The sequence below is a fragment of the Lonchura striata genome, chromosome 28 (genome assembly GCF_046129695.1).
Source record: "Lonchura striata isolate bLonStr1 chromosome 28, bLonStr1.mat, whole genome shotgun sequence".
Classification (NCBI taxonomy): domain Eukaryota; kingdom Metazoa; phylum Chordata; class Aves; order Passeriformes; family Estrildidae; genus Lonchura; species Lonchura striata.
Window position 1 is genome coordinate 6,242,700 of NC_134630.1, and position 21,593 is coordinate 6,264,292.

Sequence of the window (21,593 nt, forward strand, 5' to 3'; positions counted from 1 at the left end):
CAGGTCCCAGTGCCCACCCGGGGGTCTCACTGCCCATCCCGGGGTCCCACTGCCCATCCTGGGGGTCCCATTGCCCACCCCGGGGTCCCATTGCCTATCCCGGGGTCCCACTGCCCATCCTGGGGGTCCCATTGCCCACCCTGGGGGTCCCACTGCCCATCCCGGGGTCCCACTGCCCATCCTGAGGGTCCCACTGCCCACCCCGGGGTCCCACTGCCCATCCTGGGGGTCCCACTGCCCACCCCGGGGTCCCACTGCCCATCCTGGGGGTCCCACTGCCCACCCCTGGGTCCCACTGCCCATCCTGGGGGTTCCACTGCCCACCCCGGGCATCCCACTGCCCACCCAGGGGTCCCATTGCCCATCCCGGAGGTCCCATTGCCCACCCGGGGGTCCCGTTGCCCATCCGGGGGTCCCGTTGCCCATCCGGGGGTCCCATTGCCCACCCGGGGGTCCCATTGCCCACCCCGGGGTCCCACTGCCCATCCTGGGGGTCCCATTGCCCACCCCGGGGGTCCCACTGCCCATCCCGGGGTCCCATTGCCCATCCCGGGCGTCCCACTGCCCACCCCGGGGTCCCATTGCCCACCCGGGGGTCCCGTTGCCCATCCGGGGGTCCCACTGCCCATCCTACACCACCTGCAGCCCCCTGGGACCCTCTCTCCGGCCTTGCCCTGGTGACCACCCAGGACACCCTGGTTACCCCCCAAGAACCCCCGGTGACCCCCAGGACCCCCCGGTGACCCCCAGGACCCCCCGGTGACCCCTAGGACACCCTGGTGACCCCCAGGCCACTCCAGTGACCCCCAGGCCAGGACACCCCGGTGACCCCCAGGACCCCCTGTGACCCCCAGGACCCCCCCGGTGACCCGCAGCCTGGCAGCCCCGGCCCGCCCCGTTCCCGATAAGGGTTCACGTTCTCGATAAGGGCTCGCAGTCCCCGGAGGGGCCCCAGCTGGCCGTGCACACTCAGCACTTTCCAGCAGCGTTATTTAAAGCCGGCCAACAGCCCAGTGTCCCTTTTCTTTCCCTCCCCCTGCTCGGCCCGTGCAGCTGGACTTTCCTCCTGCAGCCATGAGCTCCGGAGCGGCGGCAGGGCCGATCTTCGCCGAGGGCGAGGACTGCCGGGCGGCCTGGAGGGAAGCCACGGCGGGCTACGACGAGCCCGACGCGCACCTGGAGATCCTGGGCAAGCCGGTGATGGAGCGCTGGGAGACGCCCTACATGCACTCGCTGGCCGCCGTGGCCGCGTCCAAGGGTAACGGGGACCCCGCGGGCTCCAGGACGTGCTGGGGGTCTCCAAAAGCAGCTGGTGTGGGGGAGATGTTCTGCTGGGGGACCCCGCTGTGTGTGGCCCCCCGTTGTATGTGGCCCCCATGCAGTGACAGGGGCAGCAGGGCCATGGTGGCACTTGCGTCCTTGTGTTGGGGTGACGCGTTGTTGAAAGGGGATGGGGACATGGGGAGAGGATGCGGCCACCTCCCATCCAGGCCCTGCTGATTTTGGGGGTTTTTCCGTGGTAAAGGGAGGGTTGGACATAGTTTGTTCTCCCATGCAGTGACAGGGGCAGCAGGGCCATGGTGGCACTTGTGTCCTTGTGTTGGGGTGACGCGTTCTTGAAAGGGGATGGGGACGTGGGGAGGGGATGCAGCCACCTCCCATCCAGGCCCTGCTGGTTTTGGGGGTTTTTCCGTGGCAGAGGGAGGGTTGGATGTTGTTTGTTCTCACTGGGATCAGCTTGGGGGGAGTTTGTTGGGGGGCAAAGGGGCAGCAGGTGACAGAGACAGGGGGGCAGCTGGAGGGACAGCAGGTGACAGGGACATGGGGCTGCTTCCAGCTTCTCCCCTCAGTGCCAGTGGCACCATGTGCTCCCACCCCACACCCGAAGAGCCCAGTCTGGGGGAAGAAGGGGTCAGAATTCATGCATGGGGGTGTTTGAGGCAGAGAAAACCGCCAGCTGTGCGTGCTGGTTCTACCTGCAGGCGGCCGCGTGCTGGAGGTGGGGTTTGGGATGGCCATCGCCGCCTCCAAGGTGCAGCAGCTTGGCCTCGACGAGCACTGGATCATCGAGTGCAACGAGGGCGTTTTCCGGCGGCTGGAGCAGTGGGCCGAGGCACAGCCACACAAGGTCAGGGCAGGGTGGGCCGTGCCGGGCTTGGGGGGCTGCCTGCAGCCCCCCAGCTCACCCCGCTGCCCCCCACCCGCAGGTGGTGCCCCTGAAGGGGCTGTGGGAGGACGTGGTGCCAACGCTGCCGGATGGGCACTTCAGTGGTGAGCCGGGGCTGGGGGGGACCCCGCTGCAGAGAGGGGGTGCAGCAAAGCCCAGGACATGCCTGAGCCATGGAAAGGGGGTGCAGGTGGAGCCCACGTCCCCCGTGGGGCTGGGACAGGGCACAGCTGTGTCCCTGGGGAAATGGATCCTTGTCTTGGGGCCATCGCAGCGCTGCCTTCCGGGGCTCAGAGACACGGGGGCAAACTGCAATGGGAACATAACAATACCAGGCCACGAAGGGGGATTTTCCTGGGACACAGGAGCCCCTCAGGGTCTCTCCCAGCTAACTGCGTGTCCCCGGGCAGGGATCCTGTACGACACCTACCCGCTGTCGGAGGACACCTGGCACACGCATCAGTTCAACTTCATCAAGGTGACACCTCGGCTCTGCGGGGAGGAGCAGGGGCTCGGAGGGGCAGCTGGGGCCGGGGCTGAGCGGGAGGAGCTGAGCCGGGTCCCCCGATCGATCCCCGGGGCAGGGCCATGCCTTCCGCCTGCTGCGGCCCGGAGGGGTCCTCACCTACTGCAACCTGACCTCGTGGGGGGAGCTGCTCAAGACCAGGTACAGCGACATCGAGAAGATGTTTGAGGTGAGTTGCTCCCCTCCCCGAAGCCGTGCGAGCACTCCGTGGGCAGGGAACGCCGAAGGGGAGCTCGGAGGGTTTTTCCCTGGCTGTCCCGTGTCCCTCCTCGCATGGGACACCCCAACCCACGGCTGCTCCTCCCTGCCCTCCTCTCCCGCAGGAGACCCAGGTGGGGCCGCTGCTGGAGGCAGGCTTCAGGCGGGAGAACATCAGCACCAGGGTGATGGAGCTGCAGCCGCCCCGCGAGTGCCGCTACTACTCCCACCCCAGGATGATCACCCCCACCGTCCTCAAACACTGAGGGGCCCCGGGGAGCAGGAGCTGAGGAGGAGGAGAAAAGCTCTGATCTCCTTTAAAGCCCCTGAGAGATCCAAGCTGATTCACCCAGAGGTGGGTGGAAGCTTGGGATAGATTCCAGAGGACAAAGGACAGGAAATCCCCTGCCCCAGGAGCCCCCTGCCCTGGAAGGGTCTTGTGGGCTCTGTGGAAGATCTCACCCTGCTCTGTCCCCTCAAGACTTCAAATTCTCAATTAAGCTGTAATTTCAGAGTGGGGTTCAGAGCCTCTGGCCAAACGGGCTCCAGAACCAGCCATTTCCTCTAAAAACTGCATCATTTTGAGAAATCACAGGGTGGCTTCCCACTAGAGTCAAATAATCCAAAGCAGGTGGGAGAAATGGGGCAATGTGAGGCCTTTTGAGGCATTTCAACTTCTCCTAAAGCAACTCCCAAGGGAGGTTTCCCAACATTTTCGACCAAAGCCCACGGCAGCAAATCCTGACCCCAACACCCCCTCACAGCTCAATAAATGATGTTTCCTCTCTCCCCAGAAGGGATAAAGTCCATTAAAAGGAATGAAATACCCAAACCGCTGTTCCCGAGCGATTTATTTGTCTTTCCAAAGTGTGTTTGTCCCTCAGGCATGACCATTCCTCTTCCCAGGCTCCTGGGATGCATCCAGGACAGGCTGCTTTATCCCTGCCCTGCTTAGGAGCTCTACATTCAGGTTTATTAATCACATTCTGATTTTAAGCATCAGTATTTGACTTGTTACAGAAACAGAATTCATTTCTGGCCCTATGCACACCAATATTATGGATTTGTTAGATCCTGTGTAAGTATTACCAACAAGGAGCAAGTGGGGAGTAAAGGACGAGCTCAAGGAGGGCTCAGGGATCACCCTGACATGTGTTGGGTCTCAAAACTTCCCAACAAAACACAAAAAAAATTCTGGCAAAGCCTTTATGTCACGATATGACATCACCTTCCCTGAGATTGTTCAGACCAGAAACCAACTCAGCAGCGTTATCAACTCTGCTCCTGCTCCTTAGCAGGGTTGAAAATCCCTCAGGTCAGAGGGGTTTATTAAAGACAGAAAAGCACCCGGAGCAGGTAGAGTTTATTGGAAGGCGTGTGAGGAGCCGGATTTGTGCGTAAATGTGAGCAGTGCCCGGGGGCAGTGAGTGGGGACATAAATAAAGGCTATTTCCTGTACCAGATCTGCATCCTCCTCTCCCGCTTGATTTTCCTCTGCAGCTGCAGGATCCCGTAGAGCAGAGCCTCAGCTGTGGGTGGGCAACCTGGGAGAGAGAAAGGAAAGAAGGGAGGAAGGTCACAGGGCAGGGACCTGCACGGAGCCAGAGCCAGCAGCAGAGCTGCCAACCCCAGGACTTATCCCAAAACTGACTCCCCTCTGGATTTGTGGCTGGCCCAGGCAGGAGTGTAAAGAAACTAAACTGATGCTGTTAATCAAGAAGATCTTTATCAAACATAGCAATTATTTGACTTCAAAGTATATCCAAACCCCCCTCCCACCCCACTGATGGTGCCACCACCATCACAACCCTCCCCATTGCACAATCCCTGGAGCTGCTGCAGCTTCCCCACCACTGAAAGGGGAAAACCTTTCAAGCCTACAGCTGAATGCAGAGAACTCCCCTCCCCCTGCCCTGCTCCCAGGTGGAGCTGCCCTTCGTACCTGGCACGTAAATGTCCACGGGCACGATGCGGTCGCAGCCCCTCACCACCGAGTAGGAGTAGTGGTAGTAGCCCCCACCGTTGGCACAGCTACAGGGACAAGGACAGGGACAGTGTCAGCCCAGGAAGGGGAGCAAGAGGCCAAGGGAAGGTGGCCCTGGGCAGGTGGGCGCTGCCAGGCTTGGAGCCAGCTCCACAGGTGACAGCGCCCCATCACGAGCCCTGCCTGGGAGGTTTTCAGATGAATCCAACCCAGCTGAACTTTCCCATCACCCTCACAAAGCAGAGTCCACAGCCCTCCCTCTCTGCTACAAACCCTTCTATTTTGCCTCAGAGCTTTCCCAGAATTTGTCCTGTTCCAGCCTGGACTGGCCACCCTAAGCCCTGGTGTGGGGACAGGAAAGTTGTGAGAATAATGGGATCTTTGAGGGTGGGAAAGACCTCTGAGACCATGGAATCCAACTAAATTCCATGGAGCAGATTCCAACTGACTTCCCCATGGAGCAGATTCCAACCAAGTTCCCCCATGGAGCAGATTCCAACCAAGTCCCCCCATGGAGCAGATTCCAGCACAGCAGAAGCCATTTTGAAAGCCAAAAGTAAACTCTGCAATTCTGGATCTACACAAGTTTGGCAGTTCCCAAGCCCCTGAATCCAAGCCTGGGAGGATTCACACACACCATTCCCAGAAGGAACCTTTCTGCTCTGCTCCACAAGGCTTCTTTAACAACTTAAACACAAACAAGAGAAGAATTCCCCCCACGGCACCGAGGCTGTCCTGGCACTCACCTCCCCATGGACACCACGTAGCGAGGCTCTGGCATCTGGTCGTAGACCTGCAGAACAGGAATGTTGGGGTGGGTCAGAACTCAAAATGTCCCTCAGACATTTTTGGATGTTCCGGGCCCAAGTCAGAAGCATTTGAGACCCTGGCAGGCAGCTGCAAACAGCTGTGATTTTGGGTTTGAGCCATGGAATGAGTTACCAACCTTGCAGGAAGAACAAGAAGACACAAAAGTTTAGATATTATAGTAGAAGTAGTCACAAAGTAGAGGGAAGAATTTTTGAGTGCTGTACAGGGGGGTTTTAGTTTTGTACATGGGGGTCAGAGGTTTTAAGATGGAGGGATTTGGGCTGGTCCTGTCCTCCGTCTTTCTCCTCCCTTACCTCCATGTTCTTGGTGATGTTGGCATTCACAGATTGGTTTAGTGTAGAAAAGCACCATTTAATATAGGTAATAGGCATTGGGAAAAACTGTAAACATGTAACACGTAATGTACCATATAAAAGAGAGCAGCAGCCCTGGGCAGGGAGAGAAGAAGCAGTCGGGAGTCAGAGAGGATGTCAGGGTGTGTGCGTGCCTCTGCCTGAGCTCTGAGCAAACCACAGCAGCCCCAGAAGAAAATCTTTTAGATAACTTGCAATAAACTGCCTTGAGACCAAACAACAGAAACTGCTGAGTTTTCTTTGGAAGCATGGGTTGGAGGAGAGACTTTTCCACCACGCGGAGCCACCCCAAACTAGGGATTGCTCTGTCAGGGGTGACCCCCAGCTCCCCGTGCTGCCGTACCTTGCGCAGCGCCGGGGCCATTTTGTTGGTCAGGGTCCCTGCCACGATCATGACGTCGGCCTGGCGGGGGCTGGCCCGGAACACGACCCCGAAGCGATCCATGTCGTAGCGAGGCGCTGCCATGTGCATCATCTCCACGGCACAGCAGGCCAGCCCGAAGGTCATGGGCCACAGGGAGCTCTGTGGGGACAGCCAGCAGCTCAGGGACACCGAGGGGCAGAGCTCAAGGCACGGCTCCGGGGATTCGGACACAGGGAGAGCTCCGTGTGCGGCCTGAGCGTGTCCAGAGCTGCTCCCTGACACTGCTAAAGCCACCTCAGAACCACCCAGGGACAGCAGAGAAGGACCAGGCCAGCTGAGGCAGAGCACAGCACACCCAGGGCACTGTCACTCATGTCACCCTTCCCCACAGGCAGAGCAGCTGCTCAGGGCAAGGACAGCTCCAGAAGTGCCTTTTCCTGGTGACCAAGGGCAGTTCCAGACCCTCCCACACCCTCAGCGCCTTCAGCCGGTGTCCCACACTGTCACTGGACCCCAGTGTCACCCTCTGGCCACAGAACTCGGCCACAGGAGCTCTGAGCCTATTTTTATCCCAAGCAGGAGGTGCCTCCGATGTGCCACCCTCTGTCCCTCGGTGCCAGGGTGGCTCAGGACTCACCCGCCGTGCCCAGTTGACCAGGTCATCGAGCTTGGCGATGACGTACTCGCCGCGGCTGCTGGGGACGTAGGATTTCCTCGGGACAACAGCAGAGCTCTTCTGCACCTGGACAGAGCTGAAAGGAGCCAAGACCCTCCAGTTATTCCCTTGCAGAATCAGCATGCAGCCCTCCAAGGGGCTGTGACCCCTTGAGGAATGACCGTGCCACCCCGCAGCTGGCAGCAGAGGGTTCTCCCCAGTGTGGGATCTGTGGGTTTGGTGCCCGGGCAGAGCCCCTCAGCCATACCCCAAGCACAGAGAGCCCCTGGCTGCCTCTGCCCGGGGCTCCCAGAGCTCCCAGAACTCCCCGGATTTTACAGGGAAGCGGGGAGACGCCTCACAGGAGGTGCCACGGGGACCCCCAAACCCAGGGATGGGCACAGCCGACTGTTCCCTGTCCCCAGGGCAGGAGCTGTCACCTGTCAGCGCCATCGGCCACCGGCGTCTGATGGAGCAGCTGAGCCTGAAGGGCACTCGCAGAGCCGGGCCTGGGGACAGAAAGGGCCCGCACAGGGTGACAGAGTGACGGGGTGTCACGGTGACAGGGTGTCAGGGTGACAGTGTCAGGGTGACAGGGTGACAGAGTGTCAGGGTGTCAGGATGACAGAGTGTCAGGGTGGCAGGGCATCAGGGCATCAGGGTGACAGGGCATCAGGGTGACAGAGGGTCAGGGTGACAGTGTCAGGGTGACAGAGTGACAGGGTGTCAGGGTGACAGAGTGTCAGGGTGACAGGGCATCAGGGCATCAGGGTGACAGGGCATCAGGGTGACAAAGGGTCAGGGTGACAGGGTGTCAGGGTGACAGGGTGTCAGGATGACAGAGTGTCAGGGTGGCAGGGCATCAGGGCATCAGGGTGACAGGGCATCAGGGTGACAGAGGGTCAGGGTGACAGTGTCAGGGTGACAGAGTGACAGGGTGTCAGGGTGACAGAGTGTCAGGGTGACAGGGCATCAGGGCATCAGGGTGACAGGGCATCAGGGTGACAGAGGGTCAGGGTGACAGTGTCAGGGTGACAGAGTGACAGGGTGTCAGGGTGACAGAGTGTCAGGGTGACAGGGCATCAGGGCATCAGGGTGACAGGGCATCAGGGTGACAGAGTGTCAGGGTGACAGGGTGTCAGGGTGTCAGGGTGACAGGGTGTCAGGATGACAGGGTGACAGAGTGACAGGGTGTCAGGGTGACAGAGCCCCCACCACGCACCAGAGCCCTCATGGGAGCCAGGGCTCCACATACTGAAGGAGCCCCCCGCTGACCCCAAGGCCCGGGGGGCTGTTCGGCCGCGGCTCTGGGGTCCCCCCACCCCATCACCACCCCCGTCACCGCCGGGGTCAGCGCTGTCACCCCCGGCCCCGCCGCCCAGCCCGGCGCTCACCGCCAGCCCAGCGCTCCGTGCGCGGGGAGCCGGAGACCTGCGGGACAGCACGGCAGAGCTCAGCCCGGCGTGGGGCACGGGCCGGGGCCGGGAACGGCCCGGTGTCCCCTCAGCGGGGAGGAACGGCCCGGTGTCCCCTCAGGGGGGAGGAACGGCCCGGTGTCCCCTCAGGGAGGAGGAACGGCCCGGTGTCCCCTCAGCGGGGAGGAACGGCCCGGTGTCCCCTCAGGGCTCCCCCCGGTCCCTCCCTCGGCGGAGGGACGACGGCTTGTGTCGGTGCCCAAGCCGGGCACTGCCCCCGTCCCATCCCCGCTCCCGTCCCCATTCCCATTCCCATTCCCGGCCCCATTCCCATTCCCATTCCCATCCCCACTCCCGCTCCCGGCCCTCACGACCCGTCCCCGTTCCTGCTCCCATTCCCATTCCCATCCCCGTTCCCGTCCCCGTCCCTCACGGCCCAGCCCCGCTCCCGCTCCCGTCCCCGTCCCTCACGGCCCAGCCCCGCTCCCGTCCCCGGCCCTCACGGCCCAGCCCCGCTCCCGTGCCCGTCCCCGTCCCTCACGGCCCAGCGCCGCCATCTCTCCGCAGCCCTTCAGGCAACCTCTGCGCGCGGTGCCCCCGCTAAAGGGCCCGGCGCGGCACCGCCTCAGCGCTCCGGCGGGAAACGCGTCCCGCGCGAGGGGTTCCGGAGGTCCACGGCAAAAGGATCCCAAAATGATCCCAAAGGGATCCTAAAACGATCCCGAAGCCATCCCAAAACGATTCCCAAAACGATCCCCTGCGGCCCGGGCCGTCCCGGGCCGCCACAGGACTCGGAGGGAAGGGCCCGTCCCGGGGCTGCGGAGCCGCGCAGGAAAATGGAAGCGACCGTCCCTGGGTGGGCTCGAACCACCAACCTTTCGGTTAACAGCCGAACGCGCTAACCGATTGCGCCACAGAGACCGCGCTGCCGCCGCTTCCCGCCCGGCCCCGTGTCCCGCCTGTCCCGTGGCCTGTGTTCCGTGTCCCAAATCCCGCCTGCCCCGTGTCTGTGTCCCACACCCCGCCTGGCCCGTGTCGCACCCGTCCTGTGTCCTGTGTCCCGTGTCCCACACCCCGCCTGTCTCGTGTCCCGTGTCCCAAATCCCAATCCCGCCTGTCCCGTGTCCCATGCCCCGTGTCCCAAATCCCGTCTGCCCTATGTCCCGTGTCCCAAATCCCGCGTCCGTGTACCAAATCTCATGTCCTGTGTCCGTGTCCCACACCCCGCCTGTTCCGTGTCCCGTGTCTCAAATCCGGCCTGTCCCGCGTCCATGTCCCACACCCCGCCTGTCCCGCGTCCGTGTCCCACACCCCGCCTGTCCCGTGTCCCGTGTCCGTGTCTCACACCCCGCTTGTCCTGCGTCCGTGTCTCACACCCCGCCTGTCCCGTGTCCCGTGTCCGTGTCCCACACCCCGCCTGTCCCGTGTCCCGTGTCTCACACCCGGCCTGTCCCGTGTCCCACACCCCGCCTGTCCCGTGTCCGTGTCCCACACCCCGCCTGTCTCGTGTCCCGTGTCCGTGTCTCATACCCCGCCTGTCTCGTGTCCCGTGTCCGTGTCCCACACCCCGCCTGTCCCGTGTCCCGTGTCCGTGTCTCACACCCGGCCTGTCCCGTGTCCCGTGTCCGTGTCCCACACCCCGCCTGTCCCGTGTCCGTGTCCCACACCCCGCCTGTCCCGTGTCCCGTGTCCGTGTCTCACACCCGGCCTGTCCCGTGTCCCGTGTCCCACACCCCGCCTGTCCCGTGTCCCCCCGTGTCCCCGCCCCACGCGCTGCCACCGGCGGTGACGGGCGGGGTGGGCGGAGCGCGGCCGTGCAGCCGAAATAGCTCAGTTGGGAGAGCGTTAGACTGAAGATCTAAAGGTCCCTGGTTCGATCCCGGGTTTCGGCAGAGCTCTCTTTTCCTGTCGGGACACGGGTTGCAAAAGCGCCGTTTTCACCCCAAAACACCCCCCCACACTCCCCGAAAACTCGGAACTAGTTATCCCCTCCCCTAACTCTGCACTTGATCGTTTTTAATATCCTGGAAACACACGTACGCAACAGGGAGGGGTGGAGAACTGCGGGCTGTAACACTGAATAATGATAAATAATATTGAATATATTAAATAAATATGAATTAATAATGAATATGAGTTAATGATCTTACACTGAGCATTGAGGAGGCAGCTGAAGGAACACGGATTAATTAATCACAAGCAGAGGTGCTGTGTGTTAGCCCATTTTAAATACAGCACAAGAACAAGACCCAGTGAGTTCATTTCCCAGTGATTAATAACGTGAGACTGAGACAGACAGGATATTACAGCTTTATCTGATGTATAAAAACTATCTCCACCTGCTGTAAAACTGGACTGGAAGCACCACCCACCACAGATTAAAATAATTAAACAAAAGCAGCAAATGTTGACGATTCACTTCATCCCACTTTATTAAGTCCACTCGATCTGTACAGGGCTGAGCCTGGTGCCCAGAACCAGTGAGTGACCACTGGGGCAGCACTGGAGGGGGGTGGGACAAGGTCAGGATTATCCCTGGAAGTGCCCAAGGCCAGGCTGGAGGGGCTTGGAGCACCCCGGGGCAGCAGGAGGTGTCCCTGCCCATGGCTGGCAGAATCCCAAGGAGTTTTGATGGAGAAGGGAACGCTGGGTTCATGTAAAGGAGGTGGAAGTTGATCCCCATCTCCAAATTACCCCAGAGCACTGGGATGAGGGGCAGGCAGTCCCTGCCCAGCCTCTCATCTCCAAAGGGGAAGTGCCACTCACAGCTCTGAGTTAACTCCATCGTTAATTTTTTATCCTGTCCCACAGAATTGATTATCCCTCCTCACAGGTTTTAATAAAACCCTCACTCTTCCCGGCCTGTCCCTATAATTGAGGTACTTGAGATAACAGGAATAAGGATTCCATGGAAAAACTCATTAGAGAGCACAGAGCAATTAAAAGTGTAATTAAAATATATTCAGATAATTACTAAAACCAGGATAGGCATCTGGATCCCAATTTCAACTTCTTCATCTCAAATCATCTTGGGTTTTACTGGACAAGCAAGGAGATCATATTTCATTATGACAGAGAAACCCTAATCAGGGGGTTTTATGTATCATTTATCATTATTCATCATTAATTAGTTCTTGGTGACACTGGTTCCATGTGTCACAGCTCCAGCAAAGGTGAGCAGGGAGCTGGGCAGGATTAAATTGGGAATTTAGATGAGAAAAAGACAATTAAAAGCCTCCCAAAATTCACAGCCTCAAAAGAGGCAATAAATGAGCATTCCACTGGTTCAGTTAGAGGAAAAGGGAATGTTTTGATTTAAGCAAACCTGGACTCCTTCTCCATGGAATTCTACCTGTAATGACAAAACAAGAACCCAAATCTTTGCCATGCAGGTGGCAGCTCTCAGCACCGATCTCATTGCCCACCCTTGGAGATCCAGGAGGCAAGAAGGGGAAAGCCCCAGGAGCCTTCCCTGCCAGGAACCCCCTGGTTTGCTCAGGAGGCACCACCAAAGCAGGACAGGATCCCTTCCCAAGTCGGGCGTTTGGCTGGAAGAAGCCACGTGGAAGCTGCTGGAGCAGCAGAAGCTCTGCACAGCGCTGGGGGTCTCTGGCAGCCCCCAGGGAGGGCACTGATGGATCCTGAACACGGCGAGGCCACGGAAGCAGCAAGGGCTGGGAGCAGAGCAGGTGGGAATATGCACACAGACTTTACAAAGAATGCCACGTTTTATACAAATCACATTGGTTATCTACACCTGGCCCCAGGACAGCCCCGGCCACTCCTCAGCTCTCCGCAGGCTCCGGCTCCATCTTCAGCTTTTTGCTTCCCAGGACTTGCTCATCGAACAACTCTCTCTCTCTAGAAAGAAAAATAGAGAAGGTTTTAAGTCAAAAGAGGATATTATTGTCCAGATTGCATCACCTGGACAAATTAAATTTACAGTGTTGGAGTATCTCAGCTAGGATATTTTCCATGTTTTGTCCCTCAAAGGAAGAGGACACTGAGCTCCCCAGCCCTCACCTGAAACCTTTTCTGTATCCAACAATAAAGGAGTAAAAAACTTTTTAAATCTACCTTTTGCTCACAGGTGGTCCTTTAATGTACTTCTCTTCTGCCTTCTCGTAATCAATGTCATCCACGGCAGCAATGGCACAGATGATGGCCTAGAAAAGCATTCAATAATTAATAATCATAATCAATAAGCAAAACTAAACTACAGCCAGGGACTTGAAACTGCCTCAGATGAGCACGTTTCGAGAAAAGGGTTCCAAAATTACTTCACAAACTTGGATGAAACCAGTCACTGAGTGCCTGAAATTCTTAAATAAAAAATAGGAAATTGTTCTGTACCATCCCCCTGGGGGGTATTTTTATCCTCAGATTAAAATATTCTTCACAGTAATTTTGTTTCTACACGAGTTAATGTTCTCCTGGGAAAATTCCTGGGAAGAACACAAGGTATCCACAACAACTGTAAGAACAGCCAACACACCACCCCCCACCCCGACACACACAAAGGACCAAGAAAACCCTGAGAAGTTGCCAAATAAAAACAAAAACCCCAAAACAAAGATTTGAAGCATTTCAGAGGTAATTATAATATACCAGGAAACTATCAGTCTGCTTTTAAAAACAACTATCTACCTGAAGCTTCTCTTTTCTGTGCTTAAAAATCAGCATTTTTGTGACTCAGGCTGTAGGCAGGGGTGAATATTCCTGCCTGGCTCAGTTCTGGGAACTCTCCCCACGTCATTCCATAGGAACCACAGCAGAGGAATAAATAATGGGAATTTGTGTCATTTATGACTCCAGAGTTCATTTTTCCCCATGTTATGCTCCCTCACCTCGGGTAAAAGCACATCTAAGATGAATCTAATGCCATCCCCCAGGATCTGGTGCAGGTTCTTGGTGTCCATCTCCCTGTAGACCTCCTTCAGGTACCCAACCACCAGGTCCAGCTGCTCCTCATCCTCCAAGTAAGTCTCCACACAGGTCATGTACCGGCTGGAATTCAGGAATTTCTTCAGCCAGCGGGATTGTTTCCCACTTTTCAAGATCCCCAGGAGATGCTCTTCAGCCCCTTTGGTCTTCACTATGAACTCTACCAGCTTCTTGTTCTCCCTGTCCCTGGCAGCTCTGGTCCTGTCAGGGAGGAGCCTCCTCGGGGGTTTCTGGGGACAGGTGTCCGAGGAAGACTGTCCAGAGCCTTCCTCCCCTGTGTTTGGGAACGCCATCTCCACCACACTCTGGTATCCCTCCTTCCTCACTGGGTAGCCTGAAAGAGAAACCACAAGCATTTATATTTAAATGTACAAAGAGTTTTTATAGCCGTATCAATAGAAAATAAGGAATTTTATTGCTGAGAGGAGTTTTACCCAGCTGAGAGAATTCCCAAAGGGATGGCTTCACTTACTGATATCGGCAGCAAAATACTCCAGGAAGGACCCGGTGAAAGAATGACAGCCTAAAAACCCAAAACAGGGGCAGTGATCAGTTCCATTCACCCAGGAATCAAAGCTTGGGGTTCCCTTTTCCTGGTGGGTCTCAAGAGGAGATCCCAGAGAAGCTGGGAGTGTCCAAGCCAAGGCTGGGAGTACCCTGGGACAGTGGAAGCTGTCCCTGCCCGTGGCAGGGGGGCTGCATGGGCTTTAAGGGCCCTTCCCACCCAAATATCCTGGGATTTGGTGGTTCCATGGTCACCTGCCCCTCCTTACCCACTCGGATCCTGTAGTCCAGGATCAGCTGGAGGCACCACTCGATTTCTCTGGAATAGTTCTCCTTGGCCCGTTCCTGCAAAACAAGGAGAATTTTCTGTCCCAAATCCAGCAGCTCTCCAAGAGTTTCAGCCCAGGATGCCAAGCAGAGGACAGAAATGGTCCATGACAATTTTTTCCTCACAGTAAAACAGCTCCTGCCAGAGCTGTCACAGGGATGAGAGTGGCTTTGAATGTGTCAAGCCCACATTCCACCCTGGCCATTCATATCCTGAATTTCCCACTGTATCTGCCCAAGCCCTGCAGTTCCACTTCTCTGGGATACTCACAATGAGCTCCTGCTTCTCCCCACAGTCAAAGTGCTTCAGGCTCTTCAGAGACACTGAGAAACTTTTAGAAAAACACAGTCAGAGGTGCAACTCAGCTGCCCCACTTCCCTGTTTATTTACTGCAGTTCTGCTTCTCCCTGAAAATCCCATTCCCCAAGGAATTAAGGAGCAAAAGTTTTAATGGCTTTTGTTTCCAGAGCAAGTTAAAAATATGAAATCTTCCAAAAAAATGAGAAATAGCTGGTTCAGAGAAAAGTTAGAAGCAGGCCAGTATTTCCAGGAAGTTTGGGCAGCACAAGGAAAACACTGGCTGCATTTCAGGGATTTTTTTGTTTTATTTTCGATTCCTGAGCTCTTCCCAGGGAGACAGGGAGGTGCCTGAACCTGCAGCATGACAAAGCACTTGCAACCCTCCCTTGCCCCAGCCCCTCCCTCCCAGATAGACCTGGAGAGGACTGTCCCCACCCTGCACCAGGAAAAGGGCACAGGATACAGGATAAGAGACTGGAAATTCGGGATGGGATGAAAATCCACATTTACCCTTTCTTCTTCTCATTTGTGGTGCCATCTATGAAGAGCACACAGGCTCTCCGGTGCTTCCTCTTCACTGCTTTCACCTGGGGAGAGGATAAAGCCTCAAAAGTCCTACACCTGATAAAGCAGGGATATTTTTCTGTGGACATCACCCACCACAACCCACACTTAATTTTTTCCTATCGCTGTAACTTTCCTTTATTGCACAAATATGCAAAACTCAAGCAGAAGCGGCAACCAGTTCCCCCAGGGGAGCATTTTAGTGCACAAAGGGTCTCCCCTTTCTTTTGCAAATTGGGAACAAAACTCTTCTCCATGACATAAGAACTGGGATAACCTTGTGCTCTGTACAAACAGGTGTGAATTGACCACATTTTGAGAGCTTTCAGCACAAATTTACTCCTATCGATTTTGAAATGTTTCTACTGGAATGTCTTTAACACTTCCAGGAAGCACAAAAGTCACTCCAGATCTGGGAATTGCTCCTTATCAGCAGGATATGAGGAGGCAGGAGCTGCTCTTACCACAGCTGGCCAGTACGGATACCGTCGCAGCTTGCACCACACCAACATGCCTTCCTCGAAGAATTTGGGTTCTGGCATGAAAAAGAAGGGAAAATGTCCTTACAACAAGAAAACAAGACAGAAGCTGCCCCTCTCTTCCTCTCCTCCAGGAGAAACACCACGAGTTACTCTTCAGTGCTTTTACAGTGACCCCAAAATGCAGCACAGGGAGTCCAGAACTGAAACCCAGCAACTGCAATCCCAGGTCCTTCCCCAGTTTCAGGGGTTTTCATTTCATTCTGCAGCAAAATGCACCATGGACCCAGGAAGGCATTTTATCCCAAGACTGGACACAGCTGGATTCCCTCCTGGAATCCCCAGGGAATCTGAAGCTCCCAGAGGGGGAAGAGCCTCAGGCCTGTGCTGCTGTCTCACCTCGATGGGACAGAACGCTCGGGAAATTTTCCTCCTCTTCATCGGACAGAGGTGAGAGTGGAGGGAGGCTCTCTGAGGAAACTCTCCTGGAAGACATCCCAGAGGGTTCCAGCCCTGCCAACAGCACCAGGATCCAGGGATTAGGACAGGATCAGCTTCAGAGCAGGTGAGACACACCTGAGTGTGACCCAGAGGGGTCCTGACACACCTGCACACTCCTAATTAGGGAATTGTAATTCCCTGATCATGTGGATAAAAGAGGGAAAGAGGAAAGAATGGGGCTGGTTTCAGGACCCTGCACTGCTCATTCAAAAACATTTCATCTCAATTTATCAGAGAGCAGGAAGGGAAAACAAGCGTGAGCTCAAAAAAAAAGCCCCAAGCAACTCCAGACAATCCAAACACCACCCAAGCCCTCCCCAGCACTGAAGGGATCAGCATTTCTGCTTCCCAGGAATGGCAACCAAAAGGAATTAGATCAGCAATTCAAGAGCCACTTCCCCAAAAGCAAAGTAACATTCCAAGGTGAGTAACAGTGCTCATCACCCACATGGGATGAAGGTTTCCCTTCCCCAAGGGATTTGCCCACCTTCGTCTTCCTCGGAGTCAGGGGCTTTATTCCCAGCCAGGTGTGAGGGATCGTGGTTTTCCTCCTCCTGAGGCTGAGGGAAGGCACCAGAAGGCCCAGGTGAGGATCCAGCGTGGTTCCTGCATTTCCTGTCTGTGCCTGAGGCCACACCTGCCCCATCCAGGTGTTTTCCAGCCTCTGCCTCTCTCCTCCCATCCAGCTGCTTTGCCAGGCTCTCACTCTCGCTGCTGATGCTTTTCTCCAACTCATCCGAGGCAGTTTCACAGCAGGAATCCAGGAACGCTCTCCCAGGCTGAGCTCCTGTCTTTCTGGAAGGTTCCATGGTGCCAGATTTAGAGGGGACAGAGGGAGACCCCTCCTCAGGAGCCACCTGTGCTTGATCCTGGGGGGAATCATCCCTACATCTTCTTTTCCTTTCTTGCTGACTTCTTCCAGCCTCCGGCTTACAGGAGATTCCATCCCCCATTTTGGGCTGGATTTTCCTCTGCCTGGGTGATGATTTTGGTTCTGGTTTTTTGCAGTTGTGGCTGTCAGGGGCTGGTGCTACACTCGAGTCCCTGGCAGGGTTTGTGCCACTTCCAGGTGCTTTTCCCCTCCCCACTGGAGCCACAGAACCTCCCCGGCTGCGTGCCTTGGGCTCATCCTTCAGCCCACAGTTATTTTGGGGTTTTCTTTTCCTCTTGGCAGCCTCAGGTTCCGACTTTTTAGAGCGGGAGCGTAACAAGAAGCCGTGGGAGGGGGTGGGTGGGGCAGATTTCTCCCGGGAAAATTCGGGATTTGGTCCTTCTGCAGGTGGCATTTCACTGCAGGGGTCAGTCTGATGGAGAATATCCAGGGCAATTTTAAGGGAACAGCGATACTGCAGCTCCTCCACGGCCTCACTCATGCTTGTCTTTTGCTCTGATGAGGAAAAATATTCAATAAATGAAATTATCCTCATTATTCTCTCATGAACAAAATGTATTATTAAAGAAATAATAAACGTTACTTGTAGTGTTTCTTTGAAGGTGCATTTTTTACTACTTAAATCATCCACAATTCCCAAGGCAAAGGATGGAGACACACAAAGATCAAGCTGGAAGTGCCTCATTTTGAGGGAAACTCACATTTCTTCACCATTCCTCCAACAAACCACCCCAGGGAAGAGGAAAATGATAATTTTTAACCTATTTTCCAACTTTATGGAAAAGGGGCAAAGAAACTAAGTGAAATACTAAAGTTTTATTCCCCCCAGGCTGAGTTTCTACGGGGATTTGACACCCAGAAAAAACACAAAGCAGCACATTTGGGGCTGAGGTTTTACAGGTATTTTACAGCCAGAAAAGACACAAAGCAGCACATTTGGGTCCCTCCCTCCTCACCCAGGGTGGAGGCGATGGCCTTGATCTGCTCCTCTGTCAGGGGAACCACATTTGCAGAGCTCACACTGACTCTGGAACACAAAAAGGTGACTATAACCAGCAGCAAAACACTCCCAGCACCACCAAACTGCTCTCAGACAGCAAAAACCCCAAACATTCCCTCCCCCAACCTGTCCTTGCTAGGGTTAAACACCTAAACCTTCTGCAAATCCAGGATTCCATCTCACAGGCACCTTCAGATAAAAGGATTCCTTCCTTCCCCTTATTTTTTTAACCCCTCAGAATGCAAGCCCGTGATAGGAACAAGGATACTCAACTGCTTCTCCAAGCCAAGGATTTCAGCTTTAAATCCCATCTTTTTTGTGGCGGCAACAGGACTGCTCCCGGCAACTCCAGGTTTGCACAAAACCTACATTAAAAGTGAGAAATCTTCATTTAAAATCCTGACCAACAGCAAAACGCTTATCTAAGAGCAGCTTGAGAGTGCCTGGGAGCAGCCTTAGGATTGTGGAGTGATAAAATCCCAGGATGGACTGAGTGGGAAGGGACCTTAAATCCAATCTCATCCCAGTCCTGCCCCAGGCTGCTCCAAGCCCTGGCCTTAGGCACTTCCAGGGTCGGGGCAGCCTCGGCTTCTCTGGAGAGCCATTCCAGGGCTTCCCCACCCTCACAGGGAGGAATTTTTCCCCAATGCCCCATCCAACCCTGCCCTCTGTCAGTGAGAAATGATTCCCCCTCCTGTCCCATTGCTCCAGGCCCTCTCCATTTTTCCTGCTGGAATCTCCAAGGCTCGGACAAGTTCAGACAGGTTTGCTGGGACTTCTCCCTTCCTGCTCTGCTCCAAGCAACCCTCACAAACATTTCCTCATTCCTCCTTACTTTGGCTGGCCACAAACGCCTCTTCCACTTGCAGAGAACGAACTCTTGGTCAGTCATGGCTGAGCTTCACGTGGAAAAGGGCAATGCCAAGGTGTTCTGAGGGGAAAAAAAGGGAATAAAGGAGTCACCCATCTTTGTCCATTGTGGTTTTTGTTTTTTTTTAAGGAAATACAGGATTTAATCAAACATATTACTACATTTATTATTGTTTTACCTTTGGGATCACTGCACTGATATCACCCTGCAGCTTCTCCAATATTCTATCTTAAATTCCATTTTTCTGTAGAAGCTGTGGCTGCCCCATCCCTGGAAGTGTCCAAGGCCAGGTTGGACAAGGTTTGGAGCAAGGGATGGGACTAGATGGGCTTTAGGTCCTTCCAACCCAAACGATCCCAGGACTCAAGAATTCCATAATTCCAGGAGCACAACTGCCTCTCACCGAGTGTGTTGGGTGAGGCAAAAAGACTATCAAGAATTACACAATGCAGCCATGGGCCTGCCCAATCCACAGCTTCCTGCGACCAAACCCTGAAAACAGGGAACTACACCCTAAAAATAACGCGCTGGGTAGACTTTTTACACGTAATTCGATCCCAATTTTTACACATGATTTGCAACAGAAACCGGAGCAGGGCGGCCTCAGAGCCCTCAGCGGTTCTTCAAAGGCTTTAGAAAAAAGACACATTAAAGATGTCCCTGTACTTACAAGGTCCAGGTGCTGGGATGGCCGCGGCTCCGGGATCGCGGCCCTGCGGCGGCGGAGGGAAGGGACGAGGGGCGATTAGCCGGAACGGCGGGGCCGGTGCGGGACCCCGGGAGGCGGCGCGGGGACAGCGGGAACCGCCCGGCCCCAAAAAAACCCACGAGAGGGGAGGGACGGGACGGCCAAACCGCCCCCGCCGGCAGGGGAGGGACGGGACCCTCCCCCGGACCGCCCCCGGTGCGGGCAGAGACCCCCGAAATCCGGCCCTTGGTGAGGAGAGACCCCCCCAAAATCCGGCACTTGGTGAGGAGAGACCCCCAAAATCCGACAGTCGGTGAGGAGAGACCCCCCCAAAATCCGACAGTAGGTGGGGGGAGAGACCCCCAAAATCCGAGTCGGTGAGGGGAGAGACCCCCAAAACCCGGCCCTTGGTGAGGAGAGACCCCCAAAATGCGGCCCTTGGTGAGGAGAGACCCCCAAAATCTGGCCCTTGGTGAGGAGAGACCCCCCAAAATCGGACAGTCGGTGAGGAGAGACCCCCCAAAACCCGGCCCTTGGTGAGGAGAGACCCCCAAAATGCGGCCCTTGGTGAGGAGAAAGACCCCCAAAATCCGGCAGTCGGTGCGAGCAGAGACCCCCAAAATCCGGCACTCGGTGAGGAGAGACCCCCAAAATCCGAGTCGGTGAGGAGAGACCCCCCCAAAATCCGAGTCGGTGAGGAGAGACCCCCCCAAAATCCGAGTCGGTGAGGGGAGAGACCCCCAAAATCCGAGTCGGTGAGGAGAGACCCCCCCAAAATCCGGCACTTGGTGAGGAGAGACCCCCCCAAAATCCGACAGACAGTGAGGGCAGAGACGCCCCCAAAATCTCGCCCTTGGTGAGGGGAGAGGCCCCCACAATTCCGCCCTTGGTGAGGGACGGGACAGAGACCCCCACAGTCCGACAGTCGGTGAGGGCAGAGACCCCCAAAATCCCGGCCTCGCTGAGGGCAGAGACGCCCAAAATTCCGGCCTCGCTGAGGGGAGAGACCCCCAAAATCCGGCCCTCGCTGAGGGACGGGACAGGGAGCCCAAACCCGAACCGGTGAGGGGAAAGACGGTCCAGGACCCCAACCCTGCTCCGTGAGGGATGGGACCCTCCAAGCGCCCCGCTGAGGGGAGGAACGGCACCCCTCAAACCCTCCCCTCACAGGGGTCGCCCCCAACCTTCCCAGGTGAAGGGAGGGACGGGCCCCTCGCTTGGGCGGGACTCCCAAACGGAATCCCGGTGCCGGTGATAGCCCCGGAGCCTCGTGTCCCCCTCGGGCCCCGCTTTAAGCCCCGGGGTTTGGGGGGGGGGGGGGCACCGTTACCGTGCGCGCTCCCGACAACGCCGCCCCCCGCGCGCCGCCGCCGCCCTCCACATGAGGCTCTGCGCGTGCGCCGCGCGCTCACCGCCCGGCACCGCCTCCCCGGACCAATCAGCGAGCGCCGCCTGGCGCCCCGCCTACCCCGCCGCCGCCAAAACGCGAGGCTCAGCCAATCAGAGAGCACGGTTCTGCCTCAGTCACGCCCACCACGCCTTCTATTGGTGGGTTAGACGGAAGCCACGCCCAGTCTGGGAGGCGGGCGGGGGTGCGGCATGGCAACAGGGCGAGTGACGTCATAGCCGGGAATTGTGACGTGACGTAATGGCTTGGTCGGGATGGCGCTGAGAGCCCGGCCATGGGCACGGACAGAGCCGGCACCGGCCGGGCGGCTCCAACCCAACCCAACCCAACCCAACCCAAACTGATCAAATCCAACCCAATCTGATCCAATCCAACCCAGCCAAACTGATCCAACCCAACCCAATCCGACGCAACCCAACCCAACCCGACCCAACCTAACCCAAACCAACCCAACCCAATCCAATCCCATGCAACCCAATCCAATCCAACCCAGTCCAACTCAACCCAACCCAATCCAACCCGATCCAATCAAATCCAACCCAATCTGATCCAAACCAATCCAACCCAACCCAATCTGATCCAATCCAACCCAACCCAACATAATCTGATCCAACCCAATCC

General features: G+C 56.4%; 3 protein-coding genes and 2 non-coding genes across 5 annotated transcripts; 2 read left to right on the plus strand and 3 right to left on the minus strand.

Moving 5' to 3' along the window:
- The first annotated feature begins 950 nt into the window (after window positions 1-950).
- On the plus strand, window positions 951-3,723 carry GAMT (guanidinoacetate N-methyltransferase). The gene is made up of 6 exons (XM_021547968.2): window positions 951-1,258; window positions 1,983-2,128; window positions 2,208-2,271; window positions 2,578-2,645; window positions 2,752-2,862; window positions 3,017-3,723. Exons 1-6 carry the CDS (start codon window positions 1,075-1,077, stop codon window positions 3,155-3,157), a joined length of 714 nt encoding a protein of 237 aa, XP_021403643.1. The 5' UTR covers window positions 951-1,074; the 3' UTR covers window positions 3,158-3,723.
- A 514-nt stretch (window positions 3,724-4,237) lies between these two features.
- NDUFS7 (NADH:ubiquinone oxidoreductase core subunit S7) lies at window positions 4,238-9,109 on the minus strand. The gene is made up of 8 exons (XM_021547969.1): window positions 9,035-9,109; window positions 8,473-8,509; window positions 7,519-7,587; window positions 7,061-7,175; window positions 6,403-6,582; window positions 5,622-5,668; window positions 4,834-4,922; window positions 4,238-4,435 (listed from the first exon to the last, which is right to left on the minus strand). The coding sequence occupies exons 1-8, from the start codon at window positions 9,048-9,050 to the stop codon at window positions 4,338-4,340; spliced, it is 651 nt and encodes a 216-aa protein (XP_021403644.1). The 5' UTR covers window positions 9,051-9,109; the 3' UTR covers window positions 4,238-4,337.
- A 231-nt stretch (window positions 9,110-9,340) lies between these two features.
- TRNAN-GUU (transfer RNA asparagine (anticodon GUU)) lies at window positions 9,341-9,414 on the minus strand. The gene has a single exon. It is a non-coding gene; the product is annotated as a tRNA-Asn (tRNA).
- Window positions 9,415-10,312: 898 nt separating this feature from the next.
- On the plus strand, window positions 10,313-10,385 carry TRNAF-GAA (transfer RNA phenylalanine (anticodon GAA)). The gene has a single exon. It is a non-coding gene; the product is annotated as a tRNA-Phe (tRNA).
- A 406-nt stretch (window positions 10,386-10,791) lies between these two features.
- Window positions 10,792-20,982, minus strand: PWWP3A (PWWP domain containing 3A, DNA repair factor). The gene is made up of 15 exons (XM_021547964.3): window positions 20,895-20,982; window positions 19,547-19,589; window positions 18,841-18,936; window positions 18,279-18,370; window positions 17,962-18,032; window positions 16,601-17,500; window positions 16,012-16,125; window positions 15,598-15,668; window positions 15,080-15,156; window positions 14,540-14,600; window positions 14,211-14,286; window positions 13,910-13,960; window positions 13,341-13,771; window positions 12,571-12,659; window positions 10,792-12,354 (listed from the first exon to the last, which is right to left on the minus strand). Exons 3-15 carry the CDS (start codon window positions 18,895-18,897, stop codon window positions 12,279-12,281), a joined length of 2,166 nt encoding a protein of 721 aa, XP_021403639.1. The 5' UTR covers window positions 18,898-18,936; window positions 19,547-19,589; window positions 20,895-20,982; the 3' UTR covers window positions 10,792-12,278.
- Between the last annotated feature and the right edge of the window lie 611 nt (window positions 20,983-21,593).